The sequence below is a fragment of the Furipterus horrens genome, unplaced genomic scaffold (genome assembly GCF_987537825.1).
Source record: "Furipterus horrens unplaced genomic scaffold, mFurHor1.1.pri manual_scaffold_15, whole genome shotgun sequence".
In the NCBI taxonomy this organism is placed as follows: domain Eukaryota; kingdom Metazoa; phylum Chordata; class Mammalia; order Chiroptera; family Furipteridae; genus Furipterus; species Furipterus horrens.
The window spans coordinates 18,442,660-18,464,321 of NW_028327185.1; the positions used below are offsets into that span (position 1 = coordinate 18,442,660).

The 21,662-nt window shown below is 41.5% G+C and overlaps 1 protein-coding gene and 1 pseudogene across 4 annotated transcripts in view; one reads left to right on the forward strand and one right to left on the reverse strand.

The window, feature by feature from the left end:
- Positions 1 to 21,662, reverse strand: part of EGLN1 (egl-9 family hypoxia inducible factor 1) — a 44,078-nt gene that overhangs the window by 6,768 nt on the left and 15,648 nt on the right. For 3 of the 4 annotated variants that reach the window (XM_090263230.1, XM_090263226.1, XM_090263229.1), the window contains exon 2: positions 4,735 to 4,854. The exons of the other annotated variant lie outside the window; for it this stretch is intronic. In XM_090263230.1, the coding sequence (XP_090119356.1) occupies positions 4,735 to 4,854 (120 nt within the window). The remainder of the gene's footprint in view (positions 1 to 4,734; positions 4,855 to 21,662) is intronic. 4 annotated transcript variants of the gene reach the window in all.
- Positions 18,009 to 18,956, forward strand: LOC149992486 (eukaryotic translation initiation factor 2 subunit 1 pseudogene; annotated as a pseudogene).

Genomic DNA, 21,662 nt, shown 5'->3' on the forward strand with positions numbered 1-21,662 from the left:
TCAACAAGGTCTGAAGGTGAGCTGAGATTCCAAGTACATGCACTGACAGAAGAAGAAAAAATCATTTCCTGTTTTAGGGATTTTATAAGTACTTGATGAAACAGAAAAATATTATCTGTATCCAAAAGTCTTAAAGTAATACTTGGAAGTTTTAAGTTAGTAAACATTTCTTATTTATGTATGCTAATGATTTGCTTAACCTACTCTTAAAATGTATACATTTCAAATCATCTTGACTAAATTACAGGCATACCTTGCTTTATTGTGCTTCACAGATGTAGCATTTTTTGCAAATTGCAAGATCTTCCACCAACAAAAGGGTTATGAATCGCTCTATTGCAACAGACACTGTACTCAACACTTGCTTTGCTGCAGTGGTCTGGACCCAAAGCACAATATCTCTGACGTATGCCTGTGCTATACGTGGTTAAGTACGTATGTCAAATAAGTAGTTCATCATATTTTTAAAGTCCAACAGATAATGAATAGGACAGTCACAAATTTAATGCCTCTTATTTAAACAATTCAGTGTATCCATAGAACATGTCATCATTTATCGTGATCATCACCACTGTGGTCATTATTAGAAACTGAAGCCCTCCCTTTCCAGACTGAGCCTGACACACGGTGACCAACTGCTTATAAGACTAGACTCCATCCAGAAAGGATTATTACTATTTACCCAAATATACATCCTTCTCCATTTGGGATTAGATGGACCCACCTACTCATCCCAATACTGACCTAAGTGTCTACTGTTCTGGGACTGGAGGTAGGCCCACAGTGCAGACAGATGTCCTCATGGTATTTACAAACTGGGGAATTAAAGTGAACCCAAAACCACCCAACTGAGCAGCTCTTTACCCTCGAAAAACTATACTCCTAAGCAGGTAGACTCTGAAAGAAACTTTAATATTTCATCAAGACATTAAGGAGGTTGGGCCTATTCGTAGACTATAGTCAGAGAAGCTACTGATCAGGCTCATCCCTAAGTAAGGTAAATTCAAGCTACTTGCTACCCTTGCCTGCCTTCCTCAGCTTCCCACATTGTCAGAGTGATTCCTGCAGCACTCATGCACACATCTGAAGAACCTTTGGATTGTGACCAAGAACATGTCTTCTTTTCTTTCCCCCTGGCCCCTTCTTTAACAGGTGTCATTGGGAATACACAGGTGGTCTGCTGAAAATGTTTAAAGAGACAGTTGAAGATTCTAGTCTTCTTTTGGGACACCATCCCTGACCTCTGAATTAGGTGGGGCTCCCATGTGCTCCCACGGCAATCTGTCCTGCACCTGGCATAACCGGTCTCTGCCCTCCACTAGAGCCCAAGCTCTATGAGGGCTGGTTTTATTTCTGCTCTATCTCCAGCACCCAGAACAGTGTTTGGTACACTAAAGACATTCAGCACATTCTTGCAATGGAAGTTTTCAGCTCCACATATAAAAATGCTAAGGACTTTTTTCTGCTTATGTACAAATTAAAAAACTATATATTAATGACTTTGGCTAGGTTATATGAAAATTAAAATATTAGCCTAAAAGACCTAACAGTATATATAGACTTCCGGCCAGGATGGAGGCGTAGACAGACACACTGCGTCTCCCTCCACAACTAAGGAGGAATGCAACTACCTCAAGACTGGAGACAAACGGAAGTTCGAGAAAATTGAGCTGCATGGAAGTCCAACAAACAAAGATATAGGGAGATGCTCATCCAGACACGTGGGAGAGGTGGAGCCGGAGCAGGGAGGATGTGGTGTGGTGGCGGCGGCAGCAACAGGTTGGCAGAAGGCGCAGTCACACGTTTTGAAGTCGGGAGGGACACCAGGGGAACATTCCCTGCTCCTCACCGGACCTAGCAGCTAACGGTCCCAGCACCAGGGAGGATCGAGCCTCATTGCCTCTGACTGTGCAGACCAGTGGGGGTTGGGGTGGAGGCAGAAACTGCCAGTCTCACCAGAGTCTGCTTGTTTAAAGGGCCCCCACAGTCCTAGAACGTCCGCAGACCCACCCACTCTGGGAGCGACGGCCAGGGCAGCAGCTAGAGGGGAGCCGGTCTGGTGCGGAAGTGGGAGAGGTGCCTGGAAAAGGGGTGAGTGCTGGGCTGGCGGCATTGTTCCCTCTCGGCCCCCTCCCCCACATACAGCGCCACAACGTGGTGAAACAGGTCACCCTGTACTGATAAGTCCCTAAGGCTCTGCCCCTTACAACATAACAGGAGCGACAACTCTACTTGGGACATGGAGGCAAACAAACATAGAAGCCTGTCCGAATGAGGAGGCAGAGAAGCATGGCCCGAAAGAGGGAACGAATCAAGGTTCCAGTGGGAGAACTAAGCAATGAGGAGATAGCCAGTCTAACAGATGAGGAGATAGACAACCTAACAGATGCAGAATTCAAAACACTGGTGATAAAGATGCTCATAGGCTTGACAGATATGCTTGAGTATGTAAACACATAAGAGAAGAAGTGAAGGCAATGCTAAGTGAAACGAAGGAAAATCCACACAAAACTAATGGTGAAGGGAAGGAAACCAGGGTTCAAATCAATGATATGGAACATAAGGAAGAAAAAAACAGTCAACCAGTGCAGAATGAGGAAGCAAGAATTGAAAAAAATGAGGAAAAATTCCCAAATTTTGCGAAGATGGACACACAGGTCTGGGAAGCCTGGAGGGTCCTAGGCGAGCTGGACCCAGATGGGGACCACATCAGGATGCATCATGATTGAGATGCCAAAGGTGAAAGATAAAGACAGAGTCCTAGGCACAGCAAGAGAGAGGCAGAGAGTTGCCTACAGGGGGGTGCCTATAGGACTATCAGCTGATTTCTCAGAGGACACTTTGCAGGCAGGAAGGGACTGGTAAGCACTATTCAGTGTGATGAAAGGTAACCTGCAACCAGGACTACTCCCTCCAGCAAGGCTATCATTTGGAATGGAAGGGCAGATGAAGTGCTTCCCAGACAAGGTAAAGCTAAAGGAGTTCATCATCACCAAGCCGTTATTATATGAAATGTCAAAGGGACTTACTTAAGAAAAAGAAGATCAAAACTATGAACACTAAAATGACAACAAACTCACAACTATCAACAACTGAATCTAAAAAATAAAAACAAAACCCAACTAAGCAAACCAGAATAGGAACAGAATCGTAGGTATGGGGATCACTGGGAGGGTTATCAGCTGGGAGGGGGAAGGGAGAGAAATGGGGAATTGGTGCAGGGATTAAGAAGCATAATTGATTGGTACAAAATAGACAGAAGGATGTTAAGAATAATATAGGAAAGGATGAAACCAAAGAACTTATATGCACGACCCATGGACATGAACTAAGGGGGATGGGATTGCTAGAGGGAAGGGGGGTACTGGGCAGAGGGGAGCAAAGGGGAGAAAAATTGGAACTACTGTAACAACATAATCAATAAAATATACTTAAAAAAAAAACACCTAATAGTATATAGAAGTTAGGAGCTGATCACTGTATTTCTAGCTTTCCAGATAGTTACAAAAATCTAAAAAATATATATATTTTTTAACTTTCAACCAAAGTTACACCAATCTATTTTGTGTATTGGGCTCAAGCTGAATTACCAAATTCATTTCTCTATTTCAAAGTTTGAAAGTTGCAATAGAAAAACCATGTTTGGTGACATAATACCTCCAGCTCTACTTAGCAGCGAAACTTACCTGCATTTTTAACTTGGACTAGGAGAGAGGAAGCTCCTTAAGTCAGAATGATATAGAGAAAGATTACTAGAGCACTGTGAGAATATCTTAAATTTTAGAATATATGTTTAGGACAAAAATAGGTTTTGCACATTTAAGACTTGGTGGTTTACATTTGTGTGCACATGTGGGAGAGATGTTTTAAAGGTTAATATTTAAAAATTACCCTGTCTACACAGATGGGTGGACCCTGAAAACCCACTGGGGTATACATTGTGTTCACTTTTCCATACGAATATTTTGCTTCAAAAAAGTAAATTAAAAAAATTTTCAAATCAACCAAAAATTACGTTTATACCACTTCCAATGCAATAATAACAAATAACGTGCTTCCAAAGTTTAATCATTTAAACCTAAGTGAAACTCAGGCTAATATTAAAGGAATATATATTTAAAGCAGGAGAAGTTAAATGTGTTATGCAAGGGTGGGCAAAACTAGGTTGACATAATACAAATAAATAATAGTTAATAAATAAATAATACAGCAAGTAACTTCGTTCCATGTACACACAACTGTAAACCTACTTTTGCCCACCCTGTACATTCTAACTGGTTATACAGGATTTGTCAGTATTGATAAACTTCTAGCTTTCCATAATCAGTATTCAATCCAAAAATCCAATGCCAGATAAGATCTCTACAATGCAAAGAACAAAGTAGGAAAAAGTAGCAAATAAAGTATGATACTTATTTATACATGATTTCCCTCAAAAGCCATTATAAAACAATCATTCACAGAAGTGTTTTTATAAAAACTATTAAAAGAACTACATTTTAATAAAGGACTCTTTTGTAAAAGTTAAATTTTAGATGAACTGTTCAATACCTGAAAACAAGGAAATGCACTTTTTGAGATATGTTAGTATCTGTTTGATTTTACAAAGATCCATTCCTAATACCTAAAACTGAAACAAACCTAAGAGAGGGATTTTTAACTGTTACATGTGTTAAAGTCTTACCTATGAGGAGTACCTGTGAGAAAGAACAAACGCTCGATTAGGCTTCATACCTTGGCGTCCCAGTCCTTGTTAAGATAATATATACACGTCACACATCTTCCATCTCCATTCGGATTATCAACATGACGTACATATCCTGTTCCATTGCCTGGATAACAAGCAACCATGGCCTGTAGTAATAACAATGGTGATTTTTAAAGTTCATGTATAAATTAAAAGAGAAATTAGCTATAAGCTGATTTTTGATTACTGGTTTATATGTAAATCCTTCTCTGATAAAATCACATTTAGTAGATAAGAGGAGTCAGAGATACTCTGTGTTGACACTCTTTTAAAGAATATAAGGAACACTGGTGAACAGCGGGGGCTTGGTGACTCCTGCTTCACAGCAGCAGGAGAAGCTAGCTGACCTGGAGGGGTCAGAGAGCAACACTGCTATGAACATTCAGCTGTCACAAGTGATGCCCTGGCCGGTGTGGCTCAGTTGGTTGGAGCATCATCCCATAACCGATAGGTTGTGGGTTCAAGTCCCAATCAGACCACATGCCTAAGTTGTGGATTTGGACCCCAGTACACAGGACGCATGCGAGAGGCAACCAATCAATGTTTCTCTCCCTCTTTTCCCCTCTCTTCTCATCTCTCTAAGAGTGCCCTCGTGTCAGGGTTAAAAAGAAACAACAACAACCAACAACCCAGAGGCCAGAAAAAGGATAGGACCGCTTTCATGATCTTCATTCATATGAATAGTCCCGACCCAGGAGTCCCACCCTGTCCTGCTCCACAGGAGGCCTGCCCTCCCTGAGCTCACGTCAGAACACCTGCCTTACCATGGGTCTCAGTCAACACCCATCTGACATGGTCTCTGAATGGTACCAATTTGAACAGGCATAATTTAGGTTAACTCCAAACCTTAACTCATTTAATGTCAGTGATTTTTAAAGAAGGCTAAACGACAAATTAGCATGGAACTAACCCCTCTTTAAATCAGAAAGAAAGTCACTGTTTTGCTCAGCTTGTAACAAGATGTAGTTCAGAAAATTGCAGAGTGTTAAACACGAAGGTGAAGAGAGGCCCCAAATAAAAAGCACCAAATAACTTACCTGTTCTAGGAATGCAGTACATAATAATCAACTGGGTGATTTTTTAAGAAATCTCAGAATTATAAAGAATACTAAAACAAAGATGCTCAAGGTTATCAGTTATACTTGAAATTCTTTATTTCTTCAATTTGTTCATGTATTAAAATCAATGGATCAGTATAAATGTCAAAGAATTAGCACAAAGTTATCAAATAGTAATTAAATTACTTATAAAGATAAGTGATAAATGCTAGTTTTAAAATTCATACTCAATGATGAGTGAATAAGTCACTCTGAGGTTTTCAGCCTATGAAACTGAACGAGTGGCGTTGTTCATGAAAATGAAAATATTAACATCAATGACATTCATAGGATACAAAAGTTTCCCAGCAATGGACACAATGAGCCAAACCTCAAAAGCCAAAAAAAAAGTGAAGATTATGCCTCAATATGGGATCTGTTTGTATCAGTCACTTCTAAACTGCTTTCCTCAGAGCCTCAGGGCGACATGGAGGAGGTCCGTGGGGGCAGCACTGGGGATTTACCCAGTGAAATGAACCTTCAACTAGGGGCTGCATTTATCTGTTTCCTTTATTTGAATGGCAAGTGAGACTTTATGGAAAAAAAATGAAAGATGCTATAAAAGAGAAGCTTTAAACAATTGTGTTAATTAAGTTTTATAATCCCTGTTATAGATCAAGTACCTCCATCTAAATGCATCATTGGAGGTGGCCGTTACCACTTGAGCCTGACCTGGTGTTCCCTAGGCCCCTTTGGCTCTGCTCTGGTGACAGGGACTCTGCCAAATAAGGGAGGTAGGAAGAAGGGGCAGCAGTGCCCACCAGGGCCTGCATTTAAGCTGCTTTCACCTTGGCCATATCACTCCAGGAAAGGCAGCAGCGCATTAGGTTAACTGTGCGAAGGATAAAATGAAGAACTCAACATGAACTGGCAAACTCCTGGAAAGCCTATCAGTGGCTACAGCTCAATGCTGGCGACTGGAATGAGGAGCACGGCAGCCGGCCCCACTCTAGCAGAACGGAGTCCCAGGGTCACAGACAAGCCCCCCGCCCTCTGACCAGACACGTGAAGAGGAGAAGGACGCCTAAGCACCCCCAGGAAAATCAGACTGTGACAGAACTCAGAGACCCTAGAAAGTCAAGCTCTCATAGATTCTTGGGGAAGAGAAATTTTGTAGGAAACTGGCAAAAATTTGGAAGAGTCATGAATTCATTCAAATAACTGCATGGCCTAATAATGATACAGTGAAACTGCATTTAGTAACTCGGGAATATACTGAGACTCCCCCTTCTGGGGTTTCAGAAATATAAAAAGGTACTTATGTTGTTGTTGTTGGCAGCCGTCCGTCTCGAGAGACGATGGTGTAGCTTCTTAAGAGTCTATCTGCACCACCGAGAATGGCTGTGCAGTCCGACTCGGGAGTGACACGGTATCTGTCTCCTCCCGTGTTGAATTGACATCTTGCGATGACGCTGGAGTGTCCTCTCCAGTGGAGCTGAAGCTACAGAGCCTGGGCAGGGTGATATGGAGGGTCTGCTGTTGCCCATGCAGCAGACCCCCCCTCTCTTCGCAGCTGAAGGGTCCAAGGGAAAGACGGAGTCGATACAGCTTGGCTTCAGGTGCGCCGCAGGAGTTGCCGGTGTTGACTACAACGTCAAACCGCCTTAGGGACTCCGGCTCCGGATTTTCTGTCGGGGTTTACTCCCTTAGCCTTTCCCCTGAAGAGGTATGCCGCAAGGCAGCGGAGGTTTTTTGGAGTCAGAGTTTTCCTTCTCTGATGTGCCCTGACTGGAAGATCGAACCAGCGACACTTAACTCGCAGGCCGACGCTCAATCCACTGAGCTAAACCAGCCAGGGCAAAAAGGTACTTATGTAAGTCTCATGAAATCTGGCAGCTAGTATGCCTAAAACCAGAATTCATACTTTAACAAAGTTATCCTTAGCTATGGTTGGATTATCAACATTTAAAGTTCCTTAACTATAATATAGCTTTTCCAGTTTTGAAATAATATTCACGCTCTTATTTCTTAATTGGTAATTTTTTGTTGTATTTGTATATTTTATACATATCTGTGTAAAAAAGATGCTGATATTGCTGTTTCTGCTTAGTTTGTTTTTTAATACGCAAAAGACTCTTAAATACTCTTCTTTACAATATTTTTAGTAAATTGTTTCTCTTAATCTCTTGGTCAAGAGACTAATAACTCATTCTACATGTGATTCTACCTGCTTAAGTACCTATTAGTCAAGAAGTCATTAGCAACATTAAAAAATATTTATGGAATACCTACCACATCACACTACAAAAAGGGTCAGCATGGTATCTGTCTGAAAGAACTTAAAAGGAAAGAAAAAAAACAGGCACACAAAACAAATGAGAAGCAAATAACAAACAGAAAAATAACTCTGGGAAAAGGAACAACTCATGTGGAATAAGATAAAAGGACAAGAATTTGAGCTACACCTTAAGACCTAAGCTTATCTTTAAAGCACAGGTGTGATTTGAAAAAGAGAAGGGAAGAAAAGCAAACAGTATGAGCATAACAAATGTCGGAAACAGCTAAGTGACGGTGAGGTATTTTTACAGGTAAAGTAAACCTGGTAGAAATAGGATGAAATCTTGAAAACTCAGCAGAGGAAATAGGACATGAAAGGTGACTAACAGTGAGCACCTGTGGTCCTTGGGTGGGGACTGACAAGCCACAGTAAGAGTTTTAAGAAGGCAGCTTCCTTATTCTATGTGTTGAAATCCTAACTCCCAGAGATAATGGTATTTAAAGTAGGGCCTTAAGGAGGTCCTCAGGCCATGAGTTTTAAGAAGGCAGCTTCCTTATTCTAGAGTTATATGGAAGAGTTCTCTCCTCAGAGAAGGAAAACTCTGACTCCAAAAAACCTCCGCTGCCTTGCGGCATACCTCTTCAGGGGAAAGGCTAAGGGAGTAAACCCCGACAGAAAATCCGGAGCCGGAGTCCCTAAGGCGGTTTGACGTTGTAGTCAACACCGGCAACTCCTGCGGGGCACCTGAAGCCAAGCTGTATTGACTCCGTCTTTCCCTTGGACCCTTCAGCTGCGAAGAGAGGGGGGGTCTGCTGCATGGGCAACAGCAGACCCTCCATATTACCCTGCCCAGGCTCTGTAGCTTCAGCGTCATCGCAAGATGTCGATTCAACACGGGAGGAGACAGATACTACCATGTCACTCCCGAGTCGGACTGCACAGCCATTCTCGGCGGTGCAGATGGACTCTTAAGAAGCTACACCATCGTCTCTCGAGACGGACGGCTGCCGACGACGATATGGAAGATTATTATCATGTGTTGAAATCCTAAGGGGCAGAGATACTGGTATTTAAAGTAGGGCCTTTAGGAGGTCCTAAGGCCATGAGGGTAGAGCCCCTAACAATGGGATTAGTGCCTCATACTTTTTCTAAGAGGCTCTGGAGGGATCCCTGCCCCATCCTCAAGTGAGAACACAGCAGGAAGCGGCTGACTGTGAACCAGGAGCGCAGCCCTCACCAGGAGACAGGCATGACTGCCCTGATCTGGGACTTGCCAGCCTCCAGGACGTGGGCAATATCATCCTGTTGTTTACAGGGTTACCCAGCCTGTGGTATTTTAGCCTGAGTGGACTAAGACACACCTATAAAGGATAAAATTATTCCAAGAGATTTACCTTAGATGTACTAACTCAAAAGATAAGGAAATGTATCAAAGTTTGTCAAGAAAAATTAAAATATTTCCATCTCTAGAGACCTGTTAGGGACTGAAGTGAGATAAGACTCCCTGGTTGTCCAGTGCCCTTCCTGAGGAGTTGCGGGACTAGCAGCGATTCTACACTCCTGAAGGTTTGGCGTGGAGGCAGCACAAGAGTCTAGACATTGGCCTGAAAAAGCAACAATGCAGTCGCCCACTATAGAATTCTGAGGTATGTTCCTTATCTGCCATCTCTTTGAGACACCAACTTTAAATATTTCAATTTCCCATTGGGAAAGGCCTATTTAAACATAAGCAAAACAATTAAATACTATTTTTTCCTTTTTGATATGAAAATATACATGATTGAGGACGTTAAAATTAAAAACACCATAAATTTGTTTTTTACTCTTGAGAATAAAAGGAAGGAAGAGGTTTGAGATACTTCTTTGGAATCTGAAGACATTTATTTCTGGCATTGGAAGGCTTGTATTCAATACGAAGTTGAACCAGGAAACTTAAAAAAAATTTTTTTTCCCTTTTGAACTGAATTATTTTAAAACACTGATTCAAATCTAAGAGAACTAAAATTTTATGAGCTATCAAAGTACTATTTTTGCCCTGAATGAGGGGACAAGGTTTACTACCTGAAAATCTATCCTATGAAAACATATTGCCTAGATTTACAGAGCACTCTGCCCTTTGTAATGTTGATAGCTAACATTTAGTAAGCACTTACTACAAGCCAGGCATGGATTAGCTCATTTAGCCTTCAAAACAAATTTGTGAGATAGATATTAGAAAACTGAACTACAAGGAGAATGAAAAACTTGTCAAAAGTCACAGAGACTCTAAGTGGCAGTCCAGAGGGAAAATCACCTCCTGTATTCTTGCTCAAATCCTGGCTCAGTAAGGCTTGTGTTTAGTCTGACTGAAGAGTTCAGAGGAAATGGGTAACATAGGCTCCTGCGTGACCCCCACCTGCTACAGGGATACACGCTTCATGCATAATGTTTAATTCTCCCACGTACAGACCTACTGCTTAACGTGTTTTCCAACTCTGTAGTTGTACAGAGTTGTGCCTCTTGCCCATCCACTCCCAAAGCACACCCACCACAACTCTGCCTCCCTTGGGGCTTACATAAATCGAGCTCAGACAGGGGGAAAATAGGTCACGGAAAGAACTGAATGGAGAACAAGTTGGTATGTATTTACTATAAGAACAATTTTTAAAACTTTAGATTTCAATTGTACCTGCTTAGTTTATGTAAATCTCATATGTCCTAAAGGTACAATTAAAAACTTTATAAGAAGTTATAAATTTTGTTCACTGCACTAACTCACATACTGAATGCAGGTAACAGGGAAGGGAAATCTACGTGCTTTTAAATATCCTGACTTTCTTTTTGCTAAATTTAACGCTATAAATAACATATCTCACCATAAATAAACTCAGACTTTATGTTTTAAGAAGTAAATTTTTCAAACCTGTATCATGGAAAAATGAAACTAACACAGAAAAAAGGATACAATGGTAAGACCAAGGGCAGTGTCTTGTAGAAGAGCCTGTAGTCCACACAGGGTAATAAGGGCCATTCAGAAGACCAAGGTTAAAGCCTACTCAGCTAATTCCAAGCAGAAACACAAGACTGGGAAAGGGAGCACGGCGAGAGCATTATGACAGCTCACGGTGGACTTGATGGAAGAAGCAGCACCTGAACTAAGCTTAAAAGAAATATAGAAGTTGGAAAAGAGGGCATTTCAAATAGAGTGAATCATACGAGGGAAATTTTAAATACAAAATACAGAATATATCTGGTGATAAGGAATATTCAGATTTGCTAAAGCACAGAGTTCTTGAGAAAAGGGAAGAAAAGTGAAAAGAGCTAGGCTGTGGAGAAATCAGAACGCCTGCTACGGAGAACAACCTTTATTCTATAGGCAGAGGGAAGCCACTGTTTTTTGGCAGGGGAGCAACATGGTCAGAACTGCTTCAGAAACAGGACAAATAGATTGCAACAGACTGGGGGAAGAGGGCGAGGAAAAATGACACTGGGAAGACCAGTCAGATCATAACTGCAATAAAGAGATGACAGTCTGATGCAGAGGAGGGGCCTTGGCCAGTGGGGAAAGATGAGCAGGCCAAGAGGGACGGGAAGGGTAACGAACAGGAGAGGAGGAAAAGGACTTGGTAAGTGTTTTCATAGGCAGAGCAAGGGACAGGGTTGGATCAAAGATGGTTTAAGGGGATTTCTGTCTGCTTCAGATCTACTGACCATCAATGGAAACAGGGAACACGGGTTGGGGAGAGAGGAGTTCATTCTGTTTGGACATACTGAGTTTGCCATGCTGGGAGGCCATCCAGGTGCAGATGTTCAAAAGGCAGTTGGAAATGCCAGTCTGGAACTCCAAAAAGAGGTCATGGCTGGAGATGCAGATTTAGGAGCCATCTTCATATGGGATAGCTGAAGCCATGTGGCTGCCAGAGATTGCCCAGGAAGAGAGTACAGGGAGAAAAGAAGAGAACAAAGGACAGATTCTTATGGAATAAAGTCATTCAGAACAAGAGCTCAGTAAGTGTTGTCGCTTTCCCGATCATGGGAAAACTGTTCAACAACTGGTCAAAAGCTGACTCACTGCAAATGATTTTTGACCAATTATTTTACTAGTTGTAAATAATAAACACATATTATAAAACAGAACTTATAAAGGCATTTAGGGTTTTTTTCCTTAAAATGTTATTTTTAAAATATTTTGCTATTATAAACAATATTGTGATCAATAGTTTTGAATCCCTTTCATTGTACATTGTACGTATCCTTGATACCTTCCTAAAATTAAATTTCTTGATGTGAAATTACAATGTTTAAAATTGTTTCACTGTCAAAATTTTCTCCAGAATGGTTACATTAGCTACACACACCAGCACTGCAACGGGATGCAGTTCCTCCCACACATTCGCCAACCTGGACATTAAATTTTATTCTTTCAAAAACTACCAACTTGATAGGTAAAAATTCAGTATTAGTAATGTTTTAATCATAACTGAAATTGTAAAAGTAAACTTTTTAAAAATATTTTTATTGGCCATTTAATCTTCTTTTGTTAATTGCTTACTCACATCCTTTATTCAGTCCCCTGAGTTATTCATTTTTTACTGATTTTTAAGGGCTCTTTAGCTATTAACCTTCTGTCATATAACATGACAACATTTCAACATTTTTACTATGTTCCTATAGAGTATTTTAATACAGGCAGTTATTATTTGTGCAGGAAAACAGCATATAACCATATTAATTAGCACTATAAACTGAAGTTTTAAAAACTCCAATAGATTCTTTTGACCATATTCATAGGAATGTGAAAAATGCAGGGGGGGGGGGAAGGAAAGATAATAAATAGCCTTGCTACAAATTACTCCCCAAATGGCCCAAGAATGATGGACTGTTTAATCTAATGCCAGACACATTACTTTCCTTATTGGGCCCTAATTCTAGCGCAAGAGAAAACACTTCAATACACATTTAAAAATCAACTTGCTTAAGGACAGCGCTCCCAACGAGCCATGTGATCTAGAGACTATAATAAAGCCCACTGCTGTCCATTTCCCGTCAGGCACGCAACTGACGAAGTTACGCTGCAAACGCGGAATCTGTCGGGTGAAGCAGTTTATATTTGAGCTGTGTGGCTCTGCTGTCAGAACGGAGACCTACAATTTGTTAACCTCGGCTGCACTCTCGCCAGCCCCACACAGCTCTTCCTCGGGCTCCTACGCAGCACTGAGTCTACGCCACTCAGCCACAACACCCAAATTGCAGACTTGGGGGGGAAGGGGGCGGTGCATGCACATGGACATGAAGACAGACAGAGCAACCTCTCTCCACAGCAGGCTGGAGATCCTGAGCTGGCCTCAGCTTGATCCCCACCCAGGGAGTTACACGATTTCTCCCACTGTGCAAGGAGATGGTAAGACACAGGCTCAGACAGCTATGGCAAACTTGCTATGTTATTAATATAACTCCCTGGCAGAGTTTGCCATTTAATTTAGCATTAAAAGAAAAATAAAAACAGGACAAAAAACCCAGCTGCTTATAGTCACAAACACTTACGTCAGCACTTCTCGAGGCCCCTGAGCAAGTACTACACTAGGCATGGGACAGAGAGACGAAAAGTTCCACAGCTGCTTCGACTCGAGTCTGGAACAAAGATGTGATCTAAACTATTATTTAAATTATTTCAGAACAGAAGAGTGTAATACATTTATATGTTTTCATGGACTGAAGGGCATGAATTAGGTTTCTGATACTCATCCCACAGTGGCAAGTTAACATTTGCAAAAAACTACTGCATATCCAGGATGGGCAAAAGTGGGTTTACTGTGCCACTGTGGCATTCTTCCGTATTAACAAAGCCATTTAATGATCATAACCTACAAGTCTCTTTCCATATGAACAACTGTGAATGTACTTCTGCCTATTCCGTACACAATCACCGGTTAATTTTGAGTTTCTAATCAAAAACCTCACTCCAGTGTCCTTAACGCTCCTCAAATCCAGCGTTTGGTAATTAACATGAGATATTAGAAATGACTATAAAGAATGGTGCTCAAAACACATGGCTTGGCTGGCGATACAGCACATAGGGGCCACTCAGTGCTCCACAAGAGCACATACGAATTCAGTGAACACAGTGGCCTGCATTCTTTGGGACTAGTTCCTGCTGGTTCTGTGATTCGTTTCCTATAAGGAAATTCCATTTTCTGACTTCAACTAGGTTAAACTGAATCTTAAAACCAGACTGGCACTTTTGCCTAGAATAAATCTTTCAGAAAATGTGCTTGTCTGCTCAACATTGCTAAAAGGATGGAGAGTAGGAACTTCATCCAGTACAGAAAAGTTTGTAAGAGTATTTTTGTGCCTGCTTGCAGATAAGATGCTGGATGTATAGCAGAGCTCTGTCACAGTAACCTGCCAATTGAAAGCTAGGTTCTTGAGGAGCGGATCTATAGCACTCACTCACTCATCTCTTGCCTGAAATGTGAGCACTCTCTCTCAAAAATAATCTCCCTGATACCTAAACCACCCAATTGGCTTGAGTGGGATTGTAATTGGGAAGACAGTTATGCAAAGTGTCCAGGACAGTGTAATAAATGCAACAGAGTCATACAAGGTCCCCAGAGAGCAAAGACGGTTAATGCTCTCCCGGGGATGGGGCGTCAGAGAAGACTTTATGGAGAAAGTGACAAAGGAGCAGAATTTTGAAGGATAAAAACAGTTTTCCAGAGTAGGGGGGAGATTCCAATTAGAGGGGACAGAGTATTCACCAAAAGCAGGGGTAATTATGGCACCTTGAGGGAGATGCAAACAGCAAACACTGGTGGACGATGACGTGCGCAGGAGATGGGACAGGAAGGGCAGGAAAGACAGGCGGGGTGGGGCAGAAAGGCTCTTGCTGACTTGCCCAGGAGCTTTGTTTAGAAGCCTGATGTAGCCAAATGTGTTCAGTAAGAATCCTCTGGTCTACTACTTAAAATACAATCATTCCCAAACTTTCCATCTGAAACTGTGATTTAGTAGGGATGGAATGAGGCCTGGGATCTTGGAATTTTAAAAAAGCATTCCAAAGGATTCTGATTAACACATGGCCAAATTCTGAATAACAGTAGCAAAATAATCCCTACCTCAAATTTTACAAACATCACTCAGACTACTTGTGGGGGAGGGACTGGACGACAGGGGATAAGAGGATCCTGACATACAGATGAGACAGAGCCTGAATGAAGGGAAGGGGAAGGGGAAGGACAGGACAGCTAAAGCAGAATTAACAATGTGAAACAGGATTTGGTGGTGGTAAGAGAGAAGGAAGACCTCATTAAAAAAACAACCACCACCTTTAAAAAAAACCTTAAAAATATCCACTATTCACTTAACAAATATTTTCTGAGCATTGACTACATATCAGACACTGTTCTAGATCTCGGGGATACAGTAATGAACAGAACAAAGTGACTGCCTTCAGGGAACATAATTACAGTAGGCGGGAAAAGGACAACAAAGCAAAGAAGTCAACAAAGAATAATATGTAGCATGCTAGAAGATACACATTTGGGGGGAAAACAGGAATGGGGAATGCAATGCTGGGGTGTAATTATTAATGGAGTGGTCAGGTCATCTTCTCTGAGAACTGACATCTGAGCACGTTAGAAAAAGATGAGGAAGTTCCAGGCTTATTGTGTCCAGCGCCTGTAAGGGAAACGAGGGTCAGTGTGGCTGCAGAGGAGACAGCAAAATCAGGGGAGCGGGGAAGGTGGGGTCGGAGAGGTAAAGAGTGAGGCACAAGTCACGCAGGCTGTAGGGACCACCAGCTGGCAAGCTACATCCCACTGCCTGCTTTGTATTGTAAGTAGTTGCATTGGACACTCATTAGGTTATGTTATCATCTATACCTGTTTTCATGCTACAACCGCAGAGCTGAGCAGCGGTGACAGAAACTGTGGGAGCCACAAAGACTAAAATTGTTCCCACCTGGCCCTTTGCACAAAGTCTGCGTGTCCCTGACGCAGAAACAACTGAAGGCTGGCAGGAGTCAGAGGCTGGCTCCTGTGGTAACTCAGGTGCGGTGTGGTGACTTCTCCGACCAGGTGGTAAGGAGCAGCTGGAGCTCATTCTATTTTGAAGGAAGAATATTCAGGCTTTTCAGAAGGATGGGTATGTGGTTTGAGAGAGGAAGGATGACTCTAAGGTTTGGATTGAGAAGCTGCAAAAATGTGATGACCATAAATGGAGGAAGACAACAGGCGGCAACGAGGAGTTCAGTTTGGAACGTCTTCAGTTAGGGTAGGTGGGAGGCACTATGCTGGGCAGCTGGTCCTGTTCTTAAAGAACTTCCACGCCAATGGACCGGAAAGGAGAACCAACCGTTTCAACACAGACAACATTGAAAATGACCAGCCTGGGCACTGGAGTGAAGCTGGGGTCAGGAAAAATAGGAAACAGCCAGGCAAAGAAGAGGGACAATGTTCCCAAGAGACAAAGTCACAACAGAAGAAACAGCATGGGGTGTGTGCACAGACACGTGCGCTGTGTAAAATGCAAGCAAGGAGGGCAGAGGGGTGAGGCAAGGGGCTGGCCACACCCAAGGCCCTTCCTGGAAGGTTAGCATTCCTTGATAACTAACTCAGACTCGGTCTTGGGGGCAGCAGGGAGTCACTGAAGAGTCTTGAGCAAGGAAGCGACACCATCAGTTCTGTATAAGTTTTGTTCACTTGAGAGGTGACCGAGTGGCACCACTTCCGAAGCACAGCTGTTCTTACTGCAGCTGGCAAACAGCTAGTGACTTCTTCCTTTGGGTTACTCTATAAAGGAATAAATGTTTGTTTTGTTTTTAATTTTCTTGATGAAGAATCATGCAGCAGTAACAACAGGCTGGTTTTTGTGTTTTTTTTAATTCCCAAAATAAATGGACTCAAATGCAGTACTTAAAAGTTTAAACTCAGCCCTAGTCCTAATGCTTGGAGAGGTATTCAGTAATTGCTGGAGTGCTCATTTCAATTTAAGACTTAATAGACACAAAGTCAGCACTCCTTACTTGATAAGACTGATCATAAAATCATATAAACCAGACCCTTAAGAAATCAGTAACTCTAATAATGAGCTTATTCCCCACCCCCCGCAATAACAATGCAATTCCCATTGTAAGCAGACAACCAAATACTGGTGAAAAGTTCTTGTGCCATGACCAACAGATTCAAGTCGTAGCCTTTGCAAGATACCAGTTTCTCTGCACAGACCTAGTTTATACAGCTGCATACGGTGCATCTCATTTCAGTCCTGCAACACCTCTGTGAGTTATGCAGGGAAGTGACCGTCTCCACTTTACAAATAAATCTACCTGAGCTTTGTTTTAATTTAATCTGCCTGTCCATACCACTGCTGGGAGTGTAATTAATGTGAATGACCAGATCAGATCTTAGAAAATAGTGATGTCCTTGTTTTAAATAACATTAACCTCTATTCTACTTTTGTTGCTTTGAATGAATTTAATGTTCTCTTCTTTTCACAGTTATTAGAAAAGCTGCTTAATTATTTATAAACTGCCACACCTAGACAACCTTGTATATTGATTTTCTGGGTTTCCCCAATAGATTTTGGACTTCTACAGAGCAAGAACCAGGTCTTATTAATCTATGCTAAACACAGAGGCTCAAATATCTGTTGAATGAATCGACTGATGATTTCGGGGGGGGGGGTAGTGAAGGGGGGTGAGGATAATGTGAGAGGGAGAAGGTAGGGAGAGGGGAGAAAGCCACAGTTACTAAATTATTTCTACAGACTGGTTTTCATTCAGTACCATGTGACTTTATTTTGGCCCTAAACAAGCTTGCTTTTAAGAATTTCCAAGTAAATCTAGTGAGTGGTTTGTAATAATAGTGTAAATGAAATTCAAGACTGCTGCGAGTGGGTCACTGCTGTTCTCTCAGTTTCAAGAGCGCGGCCGGGGACTCCGCTACGGGATTCACACATATACCTCAGAATGCCGGGTCTAAGTTGTAGATTTTATCAACACAAATTTCCTGAGGTGGAAGATGTAGTGATGGTGAATGTAAGATCCATTGCTGAAATGGGGGCTTACGTCAGCCTGTTGGAATACAACAATATTGACGGCATGATTCTTCTTAGTGAGTTGTCCAGAAGACGTATTCGTTCCATAAACAAACTCATCCGAATTGGCAGGAATGAATGTGTGGTTGTCATTTGAGTGGACAAAGAAAAAGGATACAATGATTTGTCGAAAAGAAGAGTTTCTCCAGAGGAAGCAATCAAATGTGAAGATAAATTCACCAAATCCAAAACTGTTTACAGCATCCTTCATCACGCTGCTGAGGTGTTAGAGTACACCAAGGGTGAGCAGCTAGAAAGCCTGTTCCAGAGGACCGCTTGGGTCTTTGATGACAAATACAAGAGACCCGGATTCGGTGCCTATGATGCATTTAAGCACGCAGTCTCAGACCCATCTATTTTGGATAGTTTAGATTTGAATGAAGATGAACGGGAAGTACTCATTAACAATATTAATAGGCGTTTGACCCCACAGGCTGTCAAAACTCAAGCAGATATTGAAGTGGCTTGTTATGGTTATGAAGGCATTGATGCCGTAAAAGAAGCTTTGAAAGCAGGTTTGAATTGTTCTACAGAAACCATGTCCATGAAGATTAATCTAATAGCTCCTCCTCGGTGTGTGATGACTACAACAACCCTGGAGAGGACAGAAGGTCTCTCTGTCCTCAATCAAGCTATGACTGTTATTAAAGAAAAGACTGAAGAAAGGAGGGGTGTCTTCCATGTTCTGATGGAGCCCAAAGTGGTCACAGATACAGATGAAACCGAACTTGCAAGGCAGCTGGAAAGGCTTGAGAGAGAAAATGCAGAAGTGGATGGAGATGACGATGCAGAAGAAATGGAAGCCAAAGTCAAAGATTAACTTTGTGGGAAAGAGTCCAGTTTAGGGAACACAAAACAGCCCTTCGTGGCTATAAACCCTAGACTTAAGTTTTCCAGTATTGAAAACTTCAAAGTTGAATATTTTTTATTTCCAAGTATTTAAATGTTCTAACAGGCCAAAACGTGAAATGCCCTCCTAAAATGTCAGCTGTTTTCACACAGTAGCTCCAACACATTGAGCATTTTTTAAGGGAGTGGCCTAATTTCACTAGACACAAATCTTCAAGCTAAGAACAGTCATAAAATTGGGTTTTCCATTTCTGACGTCTCCAGATTGACACCCCTTTGTCAGTGCCTCCATATGATTTACCAGGGGCACACAAAGCAAACAGTCCCAACCTTTCTATATAAATGTATCAAGCAAACATTAAATAAATTTCTGGGATATTTAATTAAAAAAAAAAAGAAAGAAAGAAATTCAAGAGTTCCATAACAACTATTAAGTCAAGTTGTCTAAACCTAATACCGGGAGACTTCCAGGTAGACTGCCAGTGCCCGCTGACCTCCAACATTCCTCTAAAACCTTCGATGCCACTGCCCACCAGAGCAAGTATCTATGCCACTGCTCCTCCACCCCAGTCTGCAGAACTACATGTTTCTTGGATCCACAGTTTTCCACTGGGCCAGGCTTAATCTTTAAAAAAAATTTTTTTTAAATTTATTTATTGTTTTTCTATTACAGTTGTCCCACTTCCCCCCCACCCCCAGGTTTAATCTTTATGTCACAATGTGCACTAAATCCTGTAAATAACTGAACTACCGCACTCATCTAATCAACATCATTAAATGTCAATCTACTGTAGATGGGATTTTACAGATTGTTATTGAGTATTATGTCTAAATGTGCTGTTGATAAAAAAAAGAAGTTTTGCTTTGGTTTTAGAGGGTGATGTGGTCCACTGCTCCAACCAAAGTGACTGATGGGCCATAAAATAAAAATTAAGGACCAGCACTGTAAGGACATGATGAATTTGAAGAGAATGTTGCAAGAAGTCTTAGAGCAGCGGTTTTCAACCTGTGGGTCGCGACCCCTTTGGGGGTCGAATGACCCTTTCATAGGGGTTGCCTAAGACCATTGGAAAACACATATATAATTACATGTTGTTTTTGTGATTAATCACGCATATCAGATATTTACATTACAATTCATAACAGTAGCAAAATTACAGTTGTGAAGTAGCGACGAAAATAATTTTATGGTTCGGGGTCACCACAACATGAAGAACTGTATTAAAGGGTTGCGGCATTAGGAAGGTTGAGAACCAGTGTCTTAAGAGTATCAAAGGTGAGGCTCTACTTTTGAGAGAATTTTAAGTAAATTAATTATGAAGGAAGAACCAACCAGATACATTTTAAGGAGTCTTGAAAAAAAATCTCACATATTTAGTTGATAAGATGGTGAACTGTGAGCTGAACAAACTAAGAGTTTGCTTCTCTCTATATCTCACATCTAGGCCTCTGTCAGCCTGGAAGGAGATTCAATTCTGTCTTTAGCCTCAAGCTAATCTACTTTTTTATCAATGATTTTGAATCACAGAAAGAAATGAATTTATCAATGCAATTTTTCTGAATACGGAAAGTTTAGATAAATATACAGAACAAGAAAACAACCACTACTTACTGAGGTACTACTATGTGCCAGTCACTGTGCTAAGAATTTTTAGTCATTTTTCCATTCAAGTCACATACTCCTCTAAGGCAGGTACTAACTTTATCTTGCAGAGTAAACTATAAAATGGGAATAAAACAGTTTGGCAGAATAGATATTAAAAAAAAAAAAAAAAGACCTAGGAGTTTTTGTTAGACCATATACTTAAACCAGCCACCACGTTGCTAAAAGGCCATTGCAACCCTAAGCTACATTAAACAGTTCTACTAGATTCTGTATTGCTCAGGCCATACCTGAAGTCTGTATCCATTTCTGGGGACAAATCAGAGGAAGGATATTGACAAACTGGAGTAGGTATTATTGTAAAAAACATGGCCAAAATGGTGAGGGCAACATGCAGTAAGGAAGTGAGTAGGGTTAGCCTGAAGACACATTCCTGGTGGACTGTAATCTCTGGAGTACAGTGACCAAGTCAGATCAAAGTAGTGCCGCATGTTCTGCAGTGCTTTCTGGTTTGCAAAATGGCTTTGACCTTCCCAAAAGACCACATGAAAGAAAAGAACAGACATTAGGGACAGTGGGCTCTGAAGCCAGACTGCCTGCCCTTGAATTCCACCTCTGCCCCTTCCCTGCTGGGTCATTCTGGGCAGGTGATTTAACTTTTCTTTGCCTGATTTCCCTTGTCTGTAAAGTGAAAATAATAGTATACCTGCATGGTTAATAAACCAGTACGTAAAAACTGCTTGTACCACTGCCTGGCCCACAGATAGGGTTAACTATGAGCTATGACCAACAGCTGTCGGGCACTGGAACTTCCTTCTCATTTGAAAAATTAGGAAAGACAACAATGGAAAGTGTTCTGTAAATCTCAATTCCTTTTTATATCACCTTCATTATAATCTCTAAGAGAGCCTACTATGTACCAGGCACCATTCTAAGTATAATTGTTATCTCACTCCTCACAACACTATATACAATGCCTACTACGATTATCCTCCTTTTACAGACAAGGAAACTGAGGCTTGGGATGGCTAACATACCCAAGGCCACAGAGCCAAACGGTCAGCTGAGCTGTAA